Below are 18,940 nucleotides of genomic sequence, written 5' to 3' on the forward strand. Positions count from 1 at the left end.
ATTCCTAAAAACACACAAATATGACTGAATTATGAAGACACGGGAACTCTGAACAGTATGATTAGATTAGTAGTAAGAAGATTGCACCAGTAATCAAAAAACCTCTTAAACAAAATTCTAGGACCAGAAGGCTTCACTGGTAAATTCTACCAAGCATTTAAAGAACAATTAATACCAATCATTTTTTTCTAAAAAATAAACAAGGAGGCAACACTTCAAAACTCATTTTACAAGGCTAGCATTACCCTGGTACCAAAACCAGACAAGGACATTATAAGAAAAGAAAATTACAGGCAAATATCCTTAATAAATATAGATGCAAAAGTCCTTAACAAAATATTACTAAACTAAATTCAACACTACATTAAAAGGATCATACACCATATCACATGGGATTTATTCCAGGGGTCAAAGAATGGTTCAGCAGCTACAAATCAATGTGATATATACCCTATTAATAAAAGATAAAAATCATGATAATCTCAAATCATCTGGCAAAATTCAGTGTTCTTACATGATAGAAACTCAACAAACTGAGTATAGAGACACATACCTCAATATAATAAATGTCATATGACAAGCCCACAGATAACAAAAGGTATCCAAATCATGAAGTAACTGTTTTCATATGATATTATATATCGATGCCTTAAAAGCTCCATGAAAAAGACTGTTAGCTCTAATAAACAATTTCAATAAAGATACAAAAATCAGGTGCATTACTATAAACAATGAACTTCAAAAAGAAAATTTAAACAAATTATATACACACACACACACACACACACACACACACACACACACATATACATCAAAACCAATACAATACCTCAGAGGTGAGAAATCTACACACTGAAAATAACATTGATCAAAGAAATTAGAGGACACAATAAATGACAAAATATTCCGTGCTCAGCCCTGGATAACCACATGCAAAAGAATAAAACTGGATCACTATCTTCCAACATACACAAAAATTAACTCAATGAATTAAAGACCTAAATATAAGATCTTAAACCATAAAACTACTAAAAGAAAACGAGGGGTAAGCCTCCCCTTGACATTTGTCTTGGCAATGATTTTTTTGGATTTGACACCAAAAGCACAGGCAACAAAAGCAAAAATACTGGTGAGATTAAATAAAATCAAATAGCTTCTGCACAGCAAAGGGAGCCCATCAACAAAATGAAAAGTCCACTTACAGGCTGGGAGAAAATATCTGCAGACCACATATAAGGGGATGATATCCGGAAAATAAAGGGAAGATACATAACTCACACAACTCAATAGCAAAAAACAGTCTGATTTTAAAAAGGGAAAAGGTGCTAAATCAGTGATGGTGAACCTATGACACGTGTGTCAGAGGTGACATGCGAACTCATTTTTTTGGTTGATTTTTCTTTGTCAAATGGCATTTAAATATATAAAATAAATATCAAAAATGTAAATCTTTGTTTTACTATGGTTGCAAATATCAAAAAATTTCTATATGTGACACAGCACCAGAGTTAAGTTAGGGTTTTTCAAAATGCTGATACGCCGAGCTCAAAAGGTTCGCCATCACTGTCCTAAATATACATTTTTTTCCAAAGATGACATACAAATGGCCAACAGGACGGAGTACATGAAAAGAACTCAGTGTCACTAATCATCAGGGAAATGCAAATCAAAATCACCTCACACCTGTTAGGAAGCCTATTATAAAAAAGACGAGATAAATGTTGGTGACTATGGGGTGAAAAAAGAACCCCTGTACACTGTTGGTTAGAATGTAAACTTGTACAACCACTATGGGCAACACCATGGAGATTCCTCAAGAAATTAAAAATGGAACTACTATATGACCCAACAATCCCATACTGAGTATACTGTTTTCCTTTGAAAACAAAATCATTATCTTGAGATATCTGTACTCCAACTTTCATATCAGTATTATTTACAGTAGCCAAGGTATGGAAACAAAATAAGTGCCCATTGTCACATAAATGGATAAAGAAAATATTATATACAGACAAACATACAGGAATATTGTTTAATCTTCAAAAAGAAGGAAATTTTGCACTTGAGACAACACAGATGAAATTTGAGGGAATTCAGTTAATAAGCCACACAGAGAAAAGACAAATACCATACAGTATCACTTATATGTAGAATAAAAAGAAAAAGTCAACTTCATAGAAACAGAGTAGAAAAGTGGTTGCCAAAGGCTGGGGGGTGAGGGAACTAGGGAGAGGTCAGTAAAAGGGTATAAACTTCTCAGTTACAGGATGAATAAGCTCTGAGGATTTAATGTATAACCTGGTGACCACTGTTGGTAACAGTGTGTTGTATAATTAAAACATGCTGAGCTCCCCCCGCCCCCCCAAAGTATAGAAGGTGATGACTGTCAATTAACTTGGTAAGAGACTCCTTTCATAAGGTATACATATATCAAATCATTATGTTGCACACTTTCAGTATCTTACAATTTTGTCAAATATACCTCAATAAAGCTGGAAAAATAGAAACACTTTTTTTAAAAACTAGGGAAGACATGACTGAAAGTAAGAAATCTATTTTGGTATAGTCTACTGTTGTGGCAGTTGAATAAAATCCTCCTTCACATAAAGGTTTGTAGGAATGTCTCACAAAAGAAAACCCAGATTAACAAAGAATTTGGCTTGGATTCCTGTCTCAATTCTTTCCCTGGTAATACAGTGTGTAAATATATCTGAGGTTTGCTCTGAAATAATGACAAAAGGAGCAGGTGGAAGTACAGAGGGAAGGGTCCTGGCCAGGAGGTGTTAACGGCTGAGACTGAGTTCATGGGTACAAGAGACTCCTTGTGGTTCTAGTCCAAGATGGTGATGTAGGAAGATCTTGAACTCACCTCCAGCCATGGACAAATCAAGCCTACAGCTACAGGTGGAGGCATTGCCTCTGAAAGAAACCCAAGAACTAGGTAAGACACTCCTACACATCAGGCAGATGAGTAAAACACCTATATCAGAAAGTGTAGAGAGCCTGAGATACCATCTCGCCATAAACCCCACCTTCAGTGTGACAACCCATAACTAGGAGGGAACTCACAACCCTGAGCTTCTCCCTGAGGAGCAAAGGGGCTGAACCCCACATCTGCACCTGAGAGATAAGCTCTCAAAACATCTAGCTTGGAAAGTCATGGGGCATGCATCCACAGGAAAGCCTGAGGGCTAGGCATCTACTTTAACATGCATCTACAGAACTACTGAGATAATCTCCAAAATGGAGGCGGCCAGCACCATCTTCTGCTCTCCACCTGCGTCCCTGCAGGTTGTCAGTGTCTCTGGGAAAGGAGCTTGTGTACATGTCTGGGATTTGCAGCGGCCACCCAAAGGATACGTCTTGGTCGCCTGGCTCTGGTGGCTAGCAGAGCTTGTGTTCATGGGTTCAACAGGATGGTAGGAAATAAACAGTTCTTAACTGGCCATCACCTCAGGGCTCAGTGCAGAGGGGGCAGGCAGACATGCCCATCTCCCAGTCTTCCCCTGAAATAGGTATATTCTAATCCTCAAAGTTACTGCTTGAGTGTCTGAATGTAGGTGCTGAATGAGACTTTCCCCCTTGGGAAACTGACAGGTTTTGGCACAACTTCAACTACTGGGAGCCATGAAGAGTGAAGTAGGCTACTTGGATAATCACAAAGTTTTGAAGACAAGAAAGAGCCAGGGCAGGGTTGAATGATAAGGTTCTTTTCTGACACAAGGCCATTCCAAGATTGGGAGAGGTGACTGTTTTATGTAATGCATAAAAACTAACACAGAGAATCAAGGAAAATAAATAGAGGAATCAACTCTAATGAAAGAACAATATAAAAAAGACCTTAATAAAATAGAGATAAGTGAATTACCTGAAAAGGGTTCAAAATAACAGTCAGAAAGATGTTCACCAAACTCAGAAGAAAAATGGATGAACAATGTGAGAATTTCAACAAAGAGAAAATATAAGAAAGTACTGAACAGAAATCATAGAGCTGAAGAATACAGTACGTGAACTGAAAAATTCAATAGCAAGGTTCAACACAGACCACATGAAGCAGAAGAAAGGAACAGTGAACCTGAAAAGGGCAGTGGAACTCATCCAATCAAAATAGCAAAATGAACAAAAGTGAAGAAAGCTTAAGTGGGTTATGGAACAACACCAGGCAGATCAACAATTGCGTTATAGGGGCTCCAGAAGGAGAAGAAAGGGGAAAGAGGAAGAAAACTTAATTTGAGGAAATACTGGTTGAAAACGTTTCTAACCTGGGGAAGAAAACAGAAATCCAGATCTAGGAATCAGAGATTTCAAGACAAGATAAACAGAGACCCACACCAAGATGTTATAGTTCAAGTGTAAACGTCAAAGACCAGGACAGCATCTTACAAGCACCAAGAGAAAAGTAACTTACTGAGTACAAGGCAACCCCCATTAGACTGCCAACAGATTTTCCACAGAAACGTGGGGAAATAGTGAACAATAATAGCGGGAACTTTAACACCGGTATTTCACTTCTGGATTGAACATCCAGAAGGAAAATAAAAAAGGAAATTGGCCTTAAACTGCCCATTAAAATGGATGGTCCTGACAGACGTATACAGAACGTTCCACCCCAAAGCAACCTAATACATGTTCTTCTCAAGTGCACACAGAATATCCCCCAGGACAGATCATATGTTAGGCCACAAAACAGGTCTGAATACATTTAGGAAGACTGAAATCATACCAAGCATATTTTCTGACCACAATGGTAGGAAAATAGAAAACAATTACAAAAAGAAAACTGAAAATTTAAAAATGTGAAAGAAACAACATGCTTGCTCCTGAACAACCAATGAGTCAAAAAATTAAAGGAATATTTTAAAAATACCTTTTGGCAAATGAAAATGGAAATGCAATATACCAACACTTATGAGACACAAAAGCAGTTCTCACAGGTAAGTTCTGCCCTGCCGGGTGGCCCAGTGGGTGTAAGAGCGCATCATCCCAGGCACCAAAAGGGTGTGGGTTTGATTTCCAGCCAAGGGCACGCACGTACCTAGGTTGTGGGTTCGGTCTCCAGTCAGGGCCCGGATGGGAGGCAACTGATCGATGTTTCTTTCTCACATGGATGTTTCTCTCTCCTCTCTTTTTCTCTCCCTTCCTCTCTCTCTCAAATCAATTAAAAAAAAAAAAGCAAGCATATCTTTAGGTGAGGATTTAAAAGTTCACAGTAATAAATGCTTACATTAAGAAAAAAAGAATATCTCACATAAACACTCTAACTTTACACTTCAGTGAATAAAGCAAAAGAAGTACAAACAAAGTCCAAAGTAGAAGGAAAAAATAAAGACCAGAGCAGAAATAGAGACTAAAAAGATAACAGAAAAGATTAATGAAACTAAGCTGGTTTTTTAAAAAAATAAAATAGACAAACTTTTAGCTAGACTGATTACAAAAAAAGACAGAGGACTCAAATAAAATCAGAACCGAAACAGATGTTACAAGTGATACAAAAGAAATACAAAGGATAATAACAGACTACTATGAGCACTCATAGGCCAACAAAATGGACAACCTAGAAGAAATGGATAAATTCCTAGAAACACACAACCTTCCGAGACTGAATCATGAAGAGCTAGAAAGTATGAACACACTGATTACTAGTAATGAGATTAAGTCGGTAATCAAAACCTCCCAACAAACAAAAGTCCAGGACCAGATAACTTCACTGAAGAATGCTACCAAATATTTAGAGAAGAATTGGTACCAATCCTTCTAAAGTCTTCCAAAAAATAAACGAGGCAAAACCAAACAAGGACATTACAAGAAAAGAAAGTTACAGGCAAATATCCTTGATGAACACAGATGCAAAATCCTCAACAAAATAATTAGGAAACTGAATTCAACGAAACATTAAAAGGATCATACACCATAATCACATAGGATTTACTCCAGGAATAGTACAAGAATGGTTCAACATTCACAAATCAATCAATGTGATACACCCCATTAACAAAACCATGATCATCTTAATAGGTGCAAAAAAAGCATTTGAAAAAATTCACCATCCTTTCATGATTAACAACCCTCAACAAAGTGTGTATAAAGGGAATGTACTTCAACACAATACAGGCCACCTGTGGCCAGCCCACAAATAACATCAGACTCAACAGTGAAAAGATAACAGCTTTTCTTCCAAGATTAGGAACAAGTCAAGGATGCACACTTCTGACACTTTCATTCAACATAGGTTTGGAAGCCCTCGCTAGAGCAATTAAGCTAATCAATAAATAAATGTACCCAAATTGAAGAGCAAGAGGTAAAACTGTCACTATTTGTAAATAACATGGTATTACACAAAGAAAATCCTAAAGGCTCCTCCAAAAAACTGTTAGGACTAATAAATGATTTCAGTAAAGGTACAAGATACTAAATGCATATATGAAAATCGGTTGCTTTTCTACACACTAATAATGACTATCAGAAAGAGAAACTAAGAAAATCCCACTTATACCATCAAGAATAAAAAACAAGTACAAATTTAACTAAGGAGATGAAAGATCTGTACACTGAAAAGTATAAGACACTGATGAAATAAAAACCGAAGACGACACAAATAAATGAAAAGATAGTCTGTACTCAAGGATTGGAAAAATTAGTATTAAAATGTTCGTGTTATCCAAAGTATTCTGCAGATTCAATTCAATCCCTATCAAAATTCTACAGGCATTATTCACAGTACTAGAACAAAGAATCCTAAAATTTGTGTGTAACTACAGAACACTCCAAGTAGCCAAAGCAACCTTGAAAAATAATGAATTTGGAGGCACCCGCATCCTGATTTCAAACTGTCTGACAAAGCTACAGTAATCAAAACAGTATGGCATAAAAAATACAGACACATGGACCAGAATAAAATGGCCAGAAATAAATCCACACATAAATGGTTAATTAATTTATGATAAAGGAGCCAAGAATGTACAATGGGGAAGGACAGCCTCCTCAATAAATGGTGCTGGGGAAACTGAATAGCCATATGCAAAAGAATGAAACTGACCCTCAGCTGACATCATGCATCAATTCAAAATGATTTAAATACTCGAGCATTAATGAGAATTGAAAATACCTATGTGTGTGTAAACATATATCTATATAAAACAAAATTTTTATTATTAATATTACAAAATAAGCATGTTGGTTTAAAAACATTTTAACATTGGGAAAATTCTATTTAAATAAAATTTTAGAAATGAACTGTGCCTAATTATTGCAGAAAAGACAAAAGCTGAACTTGGAACTATAAGAAAGGGATATTAAGGGTTCAGTTGAAATTCTAGAAAAACTGGTAGAGTTCTTTTTAGGTTCTCCATCAAATATGACTCCACTAAAGAGACAAAACTTAGAAAAGGTAAAATGGGACTAAAGATCATGTCTCATAGAAATGTGCACTTGAAACCTATATGATCCTGTTAAACAATTTCACCCCAATACATTTAATTAAAGAAATAAACTTCGGCCCTACCCAGGTTGGCTCCGTGGACAGAGTGTCAGCCCGCAGATAAAGGGTCCCAGGTTTGATTCTGGTCAAGGACACATACCTCAGTTGCAGGCTCCATCCCGGCCCTGGTTGGGTGCGGGAGGCAACCAATCGATGTGTCTCTCACATAGATGTTTCTCTGTCTCTCCCCCTTCCTTCTCTCTCTAAAAAAAAATCAATGGAAAAATATCCTTGGGTGAGGATTAACAAAAATAGATAAATAAATTCGGTGGTGAACACAGTATTGTTCTATAAATAAAGTAATAAGGGTAAGTTAAAATAAATTTTAAAAGTTTGCTTTTCTTAATTACAATTTTTAGCAAAACTCATTTTTTAAAAGTGCTTTCCAAGTTGTTATCTAGGATTAATATAAAAATAATCTGTGGTTTCACAATTATTGTTTAAAGTGGGTTTAGGTTTTTAAAAATACTGTATATAGTTCGTGTTTGCCACAAGATGGAGATCTATCACAGTCCACACAAAAATCTTTTTGGCAAGGCTCACTGCATTATTTTCCCACTAGGTGGCAGCATTGGGCAATAAAGGACAGGACCAAGCATCATCTACACCTTTCCTTTTTTTGACTCCTCTTCCCTCATCACACCATCTTTGCACACATTCTGTAGCTGAGTCACTGGAAAAGGCAGCCAGCTTCCTGGCAGGAAAGATGCCTTGGTGACCAGAAGGAACAGAAGATTACAATACCCAGGTAAGTAGTATTCTCCTAATGTACAGCATAGCAAAGAGCAACCCAGCATGACCAGTGTTAAATGAGAAACAACAAAACAACAAACCGCCCTCACGGGTTTGGCGCAGCGGACAGAGCGTCAGCCTGTGGGCCAAAGGTTTGATTCTAGGCAAGGGCACGTACAGCGGTTGCAGTTGGGGCGCGTACAGGGGGCAACCAATGGATGTGCTTTTCTCACACTGATGTTTCTCTCTGTCTTTCCTTCTCTCTTCCACTCTCTCTAAAAAAAAAAAAAATCAATGGAAAAATATCCTCGGGTGGGAATTAACAAAACAAAACAAAAAACCCACAGTGTGAACAGTCATATGAAACAGCTGAGATAATTCTTATGTTATTCTTTACACCAGCAATTTTCAAACAGCGTGCTACAAGCATTTTAAAAACATGCAATTCCTGACTATGTGGTCAGGGGCACTGACCTCTTTCCCAGTAAATTGAATTTTAAAAATGACAAGAGCCAACACAACAATAGCCATATGGTGTGAATGAATCAAAATTAACCTATGTTTTTCTTGGGGGGAGGAGGGGCAAAATATACATTTTTTTTGTGTGTGTGTGTGCCACAGAATTTTAGTATTTAGTTTATGTGTGCCATGACATGGAAAAGGTTGAAAATCACTGCTTACATTATTAAAACTAATGATCAAGTCAAAATGAAAAGTTGCTTAAAAGAAATTGACTTATTTTATCTATTTCCTAAAAGAAGGGGGGGGGATGTTTGTGACATTATAATTAGATATTAGATTTAGGTGTTTAAAAATATCCAGTGAATTTGCTCCCTTCAGGTGAGCTTCTTCCAACCATCTGACATAGATGTACCTATTTACCTCCATCTCAAATCTGAAATGTCAAACTCCACTGGTACATTCAAACTAACAGGATTATATAGGCGGCTATAATGCTATTATCACTGCTAGAGCAAGTACAAATTTTAAACTTTTTTTTTTAATAATCTATTTCTGATTTTTTTTCAATAACAGTTCAAATATTTAAGAAATGCAGTTTTTGAGAAAATAACTGAAGCTCAATGGCAATTATCACTAATTATAATCAACTAGGGAAATGGGAGGGGTAGCCATTTTAGTTTCTAATGATAACTAGATCTGGAATAAATGGTTTCACTTGTTTGCTTATCAATAGATACTTTTAGGACCTCTTGTTTTTTAAAATTAGAGTCCAATTTTTGTTGATATTGACAAAGTTGTGCAACCATCACCACAACCTAATTCCAGGTATTTTTAAACACCTAAATCTAGTATCTAATCTGTCATCACTCCAAAGAGACACCCTATACCTGTTAGTAGTCATTCAATTCCCAATTCCTCTGACCCCTAGTCACCACCATCTCTTTACTCTCTCTGTAGATTTGTGTGTTCCTGACATTTCATATACCAGTACATGGAATCACAATATGTGAACTTTCATAATTTGGCTTACTTCACTTAGCATCATGCTTTCAAGGCTCAACCATGTTGTGACAAGGATCAGAACTCCAATTCCTTTTATGGCTGGATAATATTCCATTTATGGATATACCACATTTGTTTATTCATCAATTGATGCACACTTGAGTTGTTTCCTTTTTGGCTATTATGAATAATGCTGCTATGAAAATTCATGTACAATTTTGTGTGTGGACATATATTTCAGTTCTCTTGGGAATATACCTAGCTAATATGGTAACACTGCACTGAACACCTTCAGTTATTGCTAAACTGTTTTCCAAAGCAGCACAGCATTTTACATTTCCCTCAGCAATGCATGAGGGTAACAATTTCTCCACATCCTCACCAACACATGTTATTGTTTATTTTTCTTGTCTTTATCTATTCTTCAGACTGTGTAATTTCAATTGACCTCTCTTCCAAACATGTTGATTCCTTTTTTTGCCTGTTCAAATCTGCTGCTGTGCCCTAGAAAACTTTTCATTTCAGCTATTGTACGTTTCAAATCCAGAATTTCTATTTGATCCTTTTTAAATAATTTGTCTCATTGAAATTTTCTATTTTGTGAGACATTGTTTTCATACTTTCATTTAGTTCCTTAGATATGGTTTCCTTTCATTCTTTAAATATACTTAAAATAGGTGATTTAAGTCTTTGTCTAGTAAGTACAATGTGTAGGCTTCCTTAGGACGAGTTTCTCTCAATTGCTTTTTCCAGTGTATGAGCCATACATTTTTACTTGTTTGCATGTCTCAGGTTTTCTTGTTGAAACTGGCCACTTAAAATAATATAATGTGGCAACTCTGGAAATCAGATTGCACTCCCTCTTCAAAATTTGTTATTGCTCTTTGTTGTTTTAGTGACTTTTCTAAACTAGTTATATAAAGTCTGTTTTCTTTGTCGTGTGTGGTCACTGAAGACTGTACTGTTAGCTTAGTGGCCAGATGATGATTGGACAGAGATTCCCTTTAACACCTGGAGCCAATAATGCTCCCAGACTTTGCTGAGGGGCTGTGTGTGTGTGTGTGTGTGTGTGTGTGTGTGTGTGTTTGGCCATGCCTTCAACCCAGCCAGAGAGCTGACAATTTTGTCTTCATTTTAGGGTCTTTCCTAAGCATATGCAATCCTACACATGTACATAGCCTTGTAAGAGTCCCAGAGAAATACAATTCATTTTTTCCATATTGCCCTTCTATCTTGTGACTTTGCAAAGTTTACTTATTAGTCTGATTGTTTTTCAGATTCTTAGAATTTAATGTAAAGAATCATGTCATATGCAAGGAGACATTTTCACTTTTACTTTCCTATTCCATACTTTTAAAAACTTTTTTGCACTAAAACCTTAGGTAAAAGGTTGAATAGAAGTGGTAAAGATGTACAATTTTGCCTTGTTCTGACAATCTCTTTGTTTTAATTGGACATACAGTCCATTTTCATTTAACTATTATCATCATTCAATTGAGATTTATCATTTAGCTATTTGTTTTCTATTCATCCTATTTTTCTCTCCTTTCCTGATATTTTTGACTTAATCAAATGTTCTTAAAATTCCATAATAATAAAATGATTGACATTTTAGCTATACTTCTTTGTAATTTTTAACAGCTGCTTTCTGGATTACAATAAGTATTCCATAATTTATCACAGCCTACTTAGAGTTAATATTGTTCTAATGTAATAACCCCACAAACATAATTTCACTCACCCCATTTTGTCTTTTGTACTGCTGTCAAATATATTAAATCTACAAACATTATAAACCCCACAATATTCTGTCATGATGCTGTTTTTAAATAAATTTTAAAAGAAAAAATATATTATCTTTTTTATTTTACCCACATTAACCAGCTGTTTTAACAAGTGGTTCTCAGTTGGGGGAGGTGGGATCGAATGGGTAGAAGACAAGAATGATGCTAAACATCCAACAATGTACAAGACAGCCCTGCACAACAGAAGTACCCAGCCCAGAATGTCAATAGTGCCAAGGTTGAGAAAGTCTAGCTCAAGAAAATGTGTGTTACTGTTCTGTGGTTGCTTTCATGATAATCTCATTATAACTTTGGTTTTCAGCATATTAACTAATGTGCCTAGATTTAAAAAAATGTTGCTTTTCTTTATCCTGTTTTGCAGAGGAGGTCTCTGAACTTCTCAGATCTCTAAGTCTTTTTTTAAACCAAATTTGGGAAGTTTTGTTTTTTTTTTTTACCATTATTTCTTCAAATATTTTATGCCCCATTTATCTTTCTCCTCTCCTCCTGAGACTCCAATTATACTTATGTTAGACTGCTTGATATTGTCCCTCTGATTCCTGAGGGTCTGTTCATTGGTTTCAACCTCTTTCTCTCTGTTCTTCAGACTAAATTATTTCTCTTGATTTGTCTATGTTAACTGAACCATTTTCCCTTCCTTTCTCTAATCTTCCTCTAAGCCCAAACAGTGTATTTTTTTTCCAGATACCATATGTTTCAATTCTAGAGATTCTATACTTCTTTTTTAGAATGTATTTTCCCTGAAATTCCCTACCTGTTCATTTGGCCTTATTTTTTTAAAGTTCCTGAACATAATTATAGTAGTTGTTTTAGATAAGACTGTCTACTAAGACCAACATCTGGGTCTCCTTGGAGTCCTTTCTTCTTAATGGCAGGTCACATTCTGTTTTTTATCTAGTAATTCTTTTTACTGGACACTGTAGATGAAGTATCATAGAGACTGTGGATTGTATAATCTTCCTCTGAAGACTGTTGGTTTTTGTTGTAAGGAGTTACCTTTTCTGAACTCAAACACCAAATTGTCCTCTGTGCTGGGGAGGAGGTGTATCTCTTCACAGGTCTTCCTTTCCATCTGTGCTTTCCACCAGGTCCCCTAGAGTCGCCCTCACACAAACACAGTCAAGTCAGTCAAGTGCACTTGGGCTGAGTTCACAGATTTTGAGGCTCCTTCTTATGAAACCCCTTTTCCCGAAATTACTCCCTTTCTTCTCAGCCTTGTGAACAGTCCTGAACTCTGGCCTCTGATCCCACCAGCTGGCAAGACTGCACTTTTCTGCATAAATGGGGGGAGGGGAGAGGGAGGAAGTAGGGGGGAGGTCAAAAAGCCACGGAAACACACGTCTCATCCAGTACAGGTTCCCTCTTTCAAGGACTGAGTCCCCTTCCATTTCTGCCTGCTGTTGGTCGCTCTCCAGAGCCTACCAAGAGCTGTTTTTCTTTCATATTGAATACAATTTAGTAACAATTACATGCAGGAGGAATAATCTGACACAAACAACCTCACCAATACTGGATGCCAACCAGAATTTTTAAGGGTGATAGTTTTATTGGAAATAGGCATTATTATATCTATCTATATCTTGACATAGCTTTTTCTCCTAATCTTTACACACAGCAGCCAGTGCAGACCGACTGACCAACCAACCAACCAACCAACCAGTCTCTATAAAACACCACCCCATGTCTGGAGAAACTTCTCCCTGGTATAATGATAATGTGGGCTTTGGAATCAGAGAAGTCATTTCCTAACTGCATGAACTTGGAAAGATTATTTATCCCTTTATGCTTTCCATTTGTATTATGCAGGCGGTCATTTTAAGCTCACAAGATGGTTAAGCGTACTTAATGCTTTTATTGCAGAGCATGTAGCAAGTGTTCAAAACAAAGCAAAAACGTTGGTTTCCTTCCCTTAGACCTCTTCCTCCATTTCAGCACTGGAAATAGAAGGATTCCTAAAACATGACCACCTTTTACTAGTCACTTCATTCCATGAGTAACATTTAATTAAGTTTACTTTATGAGGAGGAAAGAACATGAGAAAGAACAAATCTCACTTTATGAACAAGCCTGAGGAAACAGCAGGGGCTGCCCCGGGAACGCGGAATCCAGGGAGGACCCACCCTCACAGGATCTCTGGGTAAGCAAGGGAGAGGCAGGAAGAGGGCTGGCGATGCAAGAGGCATCTTTATGACAGAATTGCTCCACGTGTAAATGGCAAAGTGGCTTTCTGCGGATTTAAGTATTCAAAACCACAGTAATCTAATAAAACTGCTAGTGAGAAAAGCAAGGCTAATTCCAAAAGCGAAATAAAAGGGAAGGTAAGTAGAAAAAATAACTTTTAAAACTTAAATCATACATTTAACTACATCTTAATTATTGTGCTTCTTCCTGTTTATAAAATTAAATTTTGTTCCTTATAAAGAAACAAACAAAAAAATTGCACAGGGACTATATTTTATGAATTTTTAAAATTAACAATTGATTATAAAATATTTTATGTGTTTACATATTGCTTTATATAATTTTTAATACTTGCATTGTATTTCATGGTATAAATATGACATAATTTGTATACTCAGTCCTATAAATTGTTGGAAATTTAGGTTGCTTCTAATTTTCACAGCTATAAACTATTCATGAAAGATTTTATACATTCCTGATTATTTCATTGGCTTTTGTCACCTAGAAATATAACCAGCATACAACCAATGTACTTACATATGTCATTATTTAAAATGTCAGACACAGCGGACTCTCATAGCCAGTTAGCCTGGAGGTCAAATTACCCCCGGTATTGCCGACAACAATCAAGGCTTAACTACAACAAGACTGCGCACAAAGACCACTAGAGGGTGCACCAAGAAAGCATAAAAAATGCGGAGACAAAGAAACAGGACAAAACTGTCAATGGAGGATATTGAGTTCAGAACCACACTTTCAAGGTCTCTTAAGAACTGTCTAGAAGCCGCTGATAAATGTAGTGAGATCCTCAAGAAATCTAATGAGACCCTCGATGTTATGATAAAGAACCAACTAGAAATTAAGCATACACGGACTGAAATAACGAATACTATACAGACTCCCAACAGCAGACCAGAGGAGCGCAAGAATCAAGGCAAAGATTTGAAATGCGAAGAAGCAAAAAACACCCAACCAGAAAAGCAAAATGAAAAAAGAATCCGAAAATACGGAGATAGTGTAAGGAGCCTCTGGGACAGCTTCAAGCATACCAACATCAGAATTATAGGGGTGCCAGAAGATGAGAGAGAGCAAGATATTGAAAACCTATTTGAAGAAATAATGACAGAAAACTTCCCCCACCTGGTGAAAGAAATAGACTTACAGGTCCAGGAAGGGCAGAGAACCCCAAACAAAAGGAATCCAAAGAGGACCACACCAAGACACATCATAATTAAAATGCCAAGAGCAAAAGACAAAGAGAGAATCTTAAAAGCAGCAAGAGAAAGAAACTCAGTTACCTACAAGGGAGTACCCATACGACTGTCAGCTGATTTCTCAACAGAAACTTTGCAGGCCAGAAGGGAATGGCAAGAAATATTCAAAGTGATGAATACCAAGAACCTACAACCAAGATTACTTTATCCAGCAAAGCTATCATTCAGAACTGAAGGTCAGATAAAGAGCTTCACAGATAAGGAAAAGCTAAAGGAGTTCATCACCACCAAACCAGTATTATATGAAATGCTGAAAGGTATCCTTTAAGAAGAGGAAGAAGAAGAAAAAGGTAAAGATAAAAATTATGAACAACAAACATGCATCTATCAACAAGTGAATCTAAGAATCAAGTGAATAAATAATCTGGTGATTATAATAGAATCAGGGACATAGAAAGGGAATGGACTGACTATTCTTGGGGGGAAAGGGGTGAGGGAGATGCGGGAAGAGACTGAACAAAAATCATGCACCTATGGATGAGAACAGTGGGTGGAGAGTGAGGGTGGAGGGTGGGGCGGGAACTGGGAGGAGGGGAGTTATGGGGGGGAAAAAGAGGAACAAATGTAATAATCTGAACAATAAAGATTTAATTAAAAAAATAAAAATAAAATGTTAACTAGTAAGGGAACAAAGATGAAGTTTTATGAAACACGTAAGAGAATGCCTTCCAGGCTGTGTCCCTTCATGACTGCTATCCCTTAAATATAAGTAGCTGCCACCTAATTACATCATCGTCCAACCTAGATTTCTCCCTTTCCCACAGGTAGACAAGAGACCCTTGTCATATATTTTGCTAATATCCAGCTGCACCATTTCTACAGTCTATTTGACCTGCGTTTCTAGTACCCTATCATAAAAGCATATTTAGGCATCAATTGTTCTAAATGAATTCCCACTGGTTTCCTTTTCTAAGTTCATTAGAGACAGGGGAGACAAACACAGAGTTGCTTCCAGGAAATCAAAGTGGAAGCACTGCTCCCACAGAGAGGACAGAGACGGGAAGAAGCTGACTACGCTGGGAAATGAGAAGGAATCAGAATTGTTCATCGTAAGACCCTCATGATCACATATCATATACTGCTAACATGACATACATTCTCAGTTAAAGTCACTAAGAATAAACTGAAGGGGAAAAAAGCAAAGCAAAACTGACATAAGTAGGTAATGGTATGGTACACCTTATGAATATAATACTTTCCATGTTATTGACTGTTTGGTTTAAAAGTTAGCAGAATAGTGCCTGTAGTTATCATGTTTCTACATAAATGAGCAGTGGTGAACAACAGAGGCATTTCCTTGGGGTTCTTAGCCAGGTCTAGACTGGGGTCAATCAGAGGTCAGCAGAGTTTTTCTGTAAAGAGCTACATTGTAAATATTTAACCCTGCAGCCATAAAGTCTCTATTAGAACTACTCAACTCTCTGCTGTGGCACAGCAGCACTGCAGACCAGGTTTAAATGAATGAACCCGGCCGTATTCTAATAAAACTTTATTTACCAAACAAATGGTGGGCTGGAGTTGTTCTGTAGTTTGCCAACCAATAGTGTAAACAATGCCAGGTAAATAGTGCAAAATGATACTTAGCAATTTCTTGAATATGTACTAAAATTCCAAATGGTAAGCAAAAAAATATTGTGTAGATCAGTGCAATTTTAATTTCCTCTTATAGTATAGGGATCACAATTTCATACTCAGTGAACTCAATATGAGGTTGAACCAATTTTTCTACATATCATCAAAATCTGAGACTCATTTACCTGTGCATAATCACCAAAAGGCTGAGAATACGCAATGCACTTTTCCAATGTGTGTTGTGATTCATTTTCCTGAGAGATTGCCTCCAGAATGTTGCTTGCAATTCCAGTCTTCTGTAGAGTGGTTTTACTTGCAGGGGCTAAAGGCAAAATCAATACATATATTTTAGTTAGGTTGCTTTATTGTTCATTATAAACAGAGTACAAACTCATTAATTCAGCATATTTTCAAATAGAACACCAATTTTAGCTTGCCAGAATATATATCTACATTATCCCCAGGAGAAAAAATATATACAGTATATGGTGTTGTCTTAGTCATTTAAAATAACTGAATGAAAGTTTGCCCTATGGGTAAATAATTTTGTTGGAAACATTGAAAAAATAAAAGTCTAGCCCCAGCTAGTTTGGCTCATTAAATAGAGCATTGGTCTATGGACTGAAGGGTCCCAGGTTCGATTCCAGTCAAGGGCACATGCCCAGGTTGCAGGCTCGATTCCCAGTAGGGAGCCTGCAGGAGGCAACCAATCAAGCCAATCAATGATTGTTTCTCATCATTGATGTTTCTATCTGTCTCCATCTCTCTTCCTCTCTGAAATCAATAAAAACATATTTTTAAAAATGCATATGTACGTATAATCTCCAAAACAAGGCATACAGAATGTAAACTAACCTTTCTTGTTTATGTAACAGTTGTAACTATCAATTTTTAGACCAGTTAAAAATATAGATGTTCTAAAAGCATATTAAATTTTTTTCTGGCTTTTAAAAAATTAGAAATTAATGTTTAGATTCAAGAGGATACTCGATAAAATAAAGATAATGCACATTAAAAACAAAATTCATCTTTCATCTCTTCTCAACCAATCCTATTCTTTTTCCCAGGGGTGACAGTTTAAAATTTATTTTCCCAGATTTACTTTATCCATTTACACATTCAAATATGTACATGTAAGAATATTTGGCTTTAAATAAACAAATGGAATCATTTTATACATACATTTGCTTTTTCCACTTAATTTGTTTTAGAGATCATTTTCCATTAGTACATGATTATAAAAGAAAAGTTGCATAATATTCCATTTTATGACAAACTATTCATTCCTGTAAACGGACCTTAAGGCACTTTCTAGTTTTTACCGTTTACAACGATGTTCTAGTGAAAACCCTAGTATATGTACAGCGTAAGCCACAGTTTTGATTTTCTCTTAAGACTGTTAATTTACACGAACTGAAGGCCTGAGGAGACCCTCCAAAAAAGTACACGAGAATTCCACTTCTGCCATTGAGTAGCTCATATGTTTTTGGTGTATTTGGCTAATACTCCAGATATATTAAATTACTTAGAAGTTTAAAACTCTATTTTAGAAATATGATTCTATCTGTAAAGAATTATTGTGCCAAATAATTCTTCTGCCCAATTATTTTTTAATGATTCAATAATTCAAAAAATTAATTATATTCTTAATAAAATATTATAAAAGATGCCTTCCTTAACGTAAAATGCATTTTAAGGGTTAATTTTAGTTATTCTTTCATTTTAAAGACCGGGATCATAATTTAGGCTTTAACTGGTCAATAGGCATGATTTGTTTCTATCAAATTAAAAACTGAAGTAAAACTCATTATGGAAAGTATTCAATGAAACTCCAAAATATTAATACTGAGTTCTCACTTACATGATAAGCACACACTGGGCAGCACACTGGCCAAGTTTAAGTAGGGATTTTTACTCAGCCGGATTTCTTTTGGCGGTTCTCCCAAGAGTGAAGTCTGATTCTTAGAGGCAGCCTATTTATCAAAAACAAAAGAGTAGGAACTTAATAAGAAGTACAAGAAAATAAAAATGAAGAAGGAATAAGGAAATACTTATTCTTCAATAAACCTAGTGTGCTAAAAACTTGTAGAAACTAATGTTTCTACCTATGAAGATATAAAGTTATGAAATATTTCTGGATATTGATTAAAATTATCATATTTCACCTGCTATTATTTTTTCAGTAAGTTTTTAAAAGACTATTCTGGAACCATTGAACTTTAGAACTGAAAGACAATTAAAAGAGATCTTGTACAACCTTCTCATTTGAACCAGGAGACAATTCATCTTCAGAAGAAAAAACAAATTTCATAACTTATTTCCAGAAACAAAGTTATCAACATTTTTTTTTTTCTAAAACGTACATAGTATGTGTTGGAGCCAGGCCTGGAACCCTTTCTTTCTTAACAGCTATATTACATTAGCCAGAATAATGC

The 18,940-nt window shown here is 36.1% G+C and overlaps 1 protein-coding gene across 3 annotated transcripts in view; it reads right to left on the reverse strand.

Moving 5' to 3' along the window:
* Positions 1-18,940, reverse strand: part of RAVER2 (ribonucleoprotein, PTB binding 2) — a gene marked incomplete at its 5' end in the record, with an annotated part of 84,946 nt that overhangs the window by 4,294 nt on the left and 61,712 nt on the right. For all 3 annotated transcript variants that reach the window (XM_081087067.1, XM_081087068.1, XM_081087066.1), the window contains 2 exons: positions 16,691-16,827; positions 18,367-18,478. In XM_081087067.1, coding sequence (XP_080943193.1) covers positions 16,691-16,827; positions 18,367-18,478 — 249 coding nt within the window. The remainder of the gene's footprint in view (positions 1-16,690; positions 16,828-18,366; positions 18,479-18,940) is intronic.

The sequence above is a fragment of the Myotis nattereri genome (assembly GCF_964212035.1).
Source record: "Myotis nattereri genome assembly, chromosome: 3".
NCBI classification, from domain to species: Eukaryota; Metazoa; Chordata; class Mammalia; order Chiroptera; family Vespertilionidae; genus Myotis; species Myotis nattereri.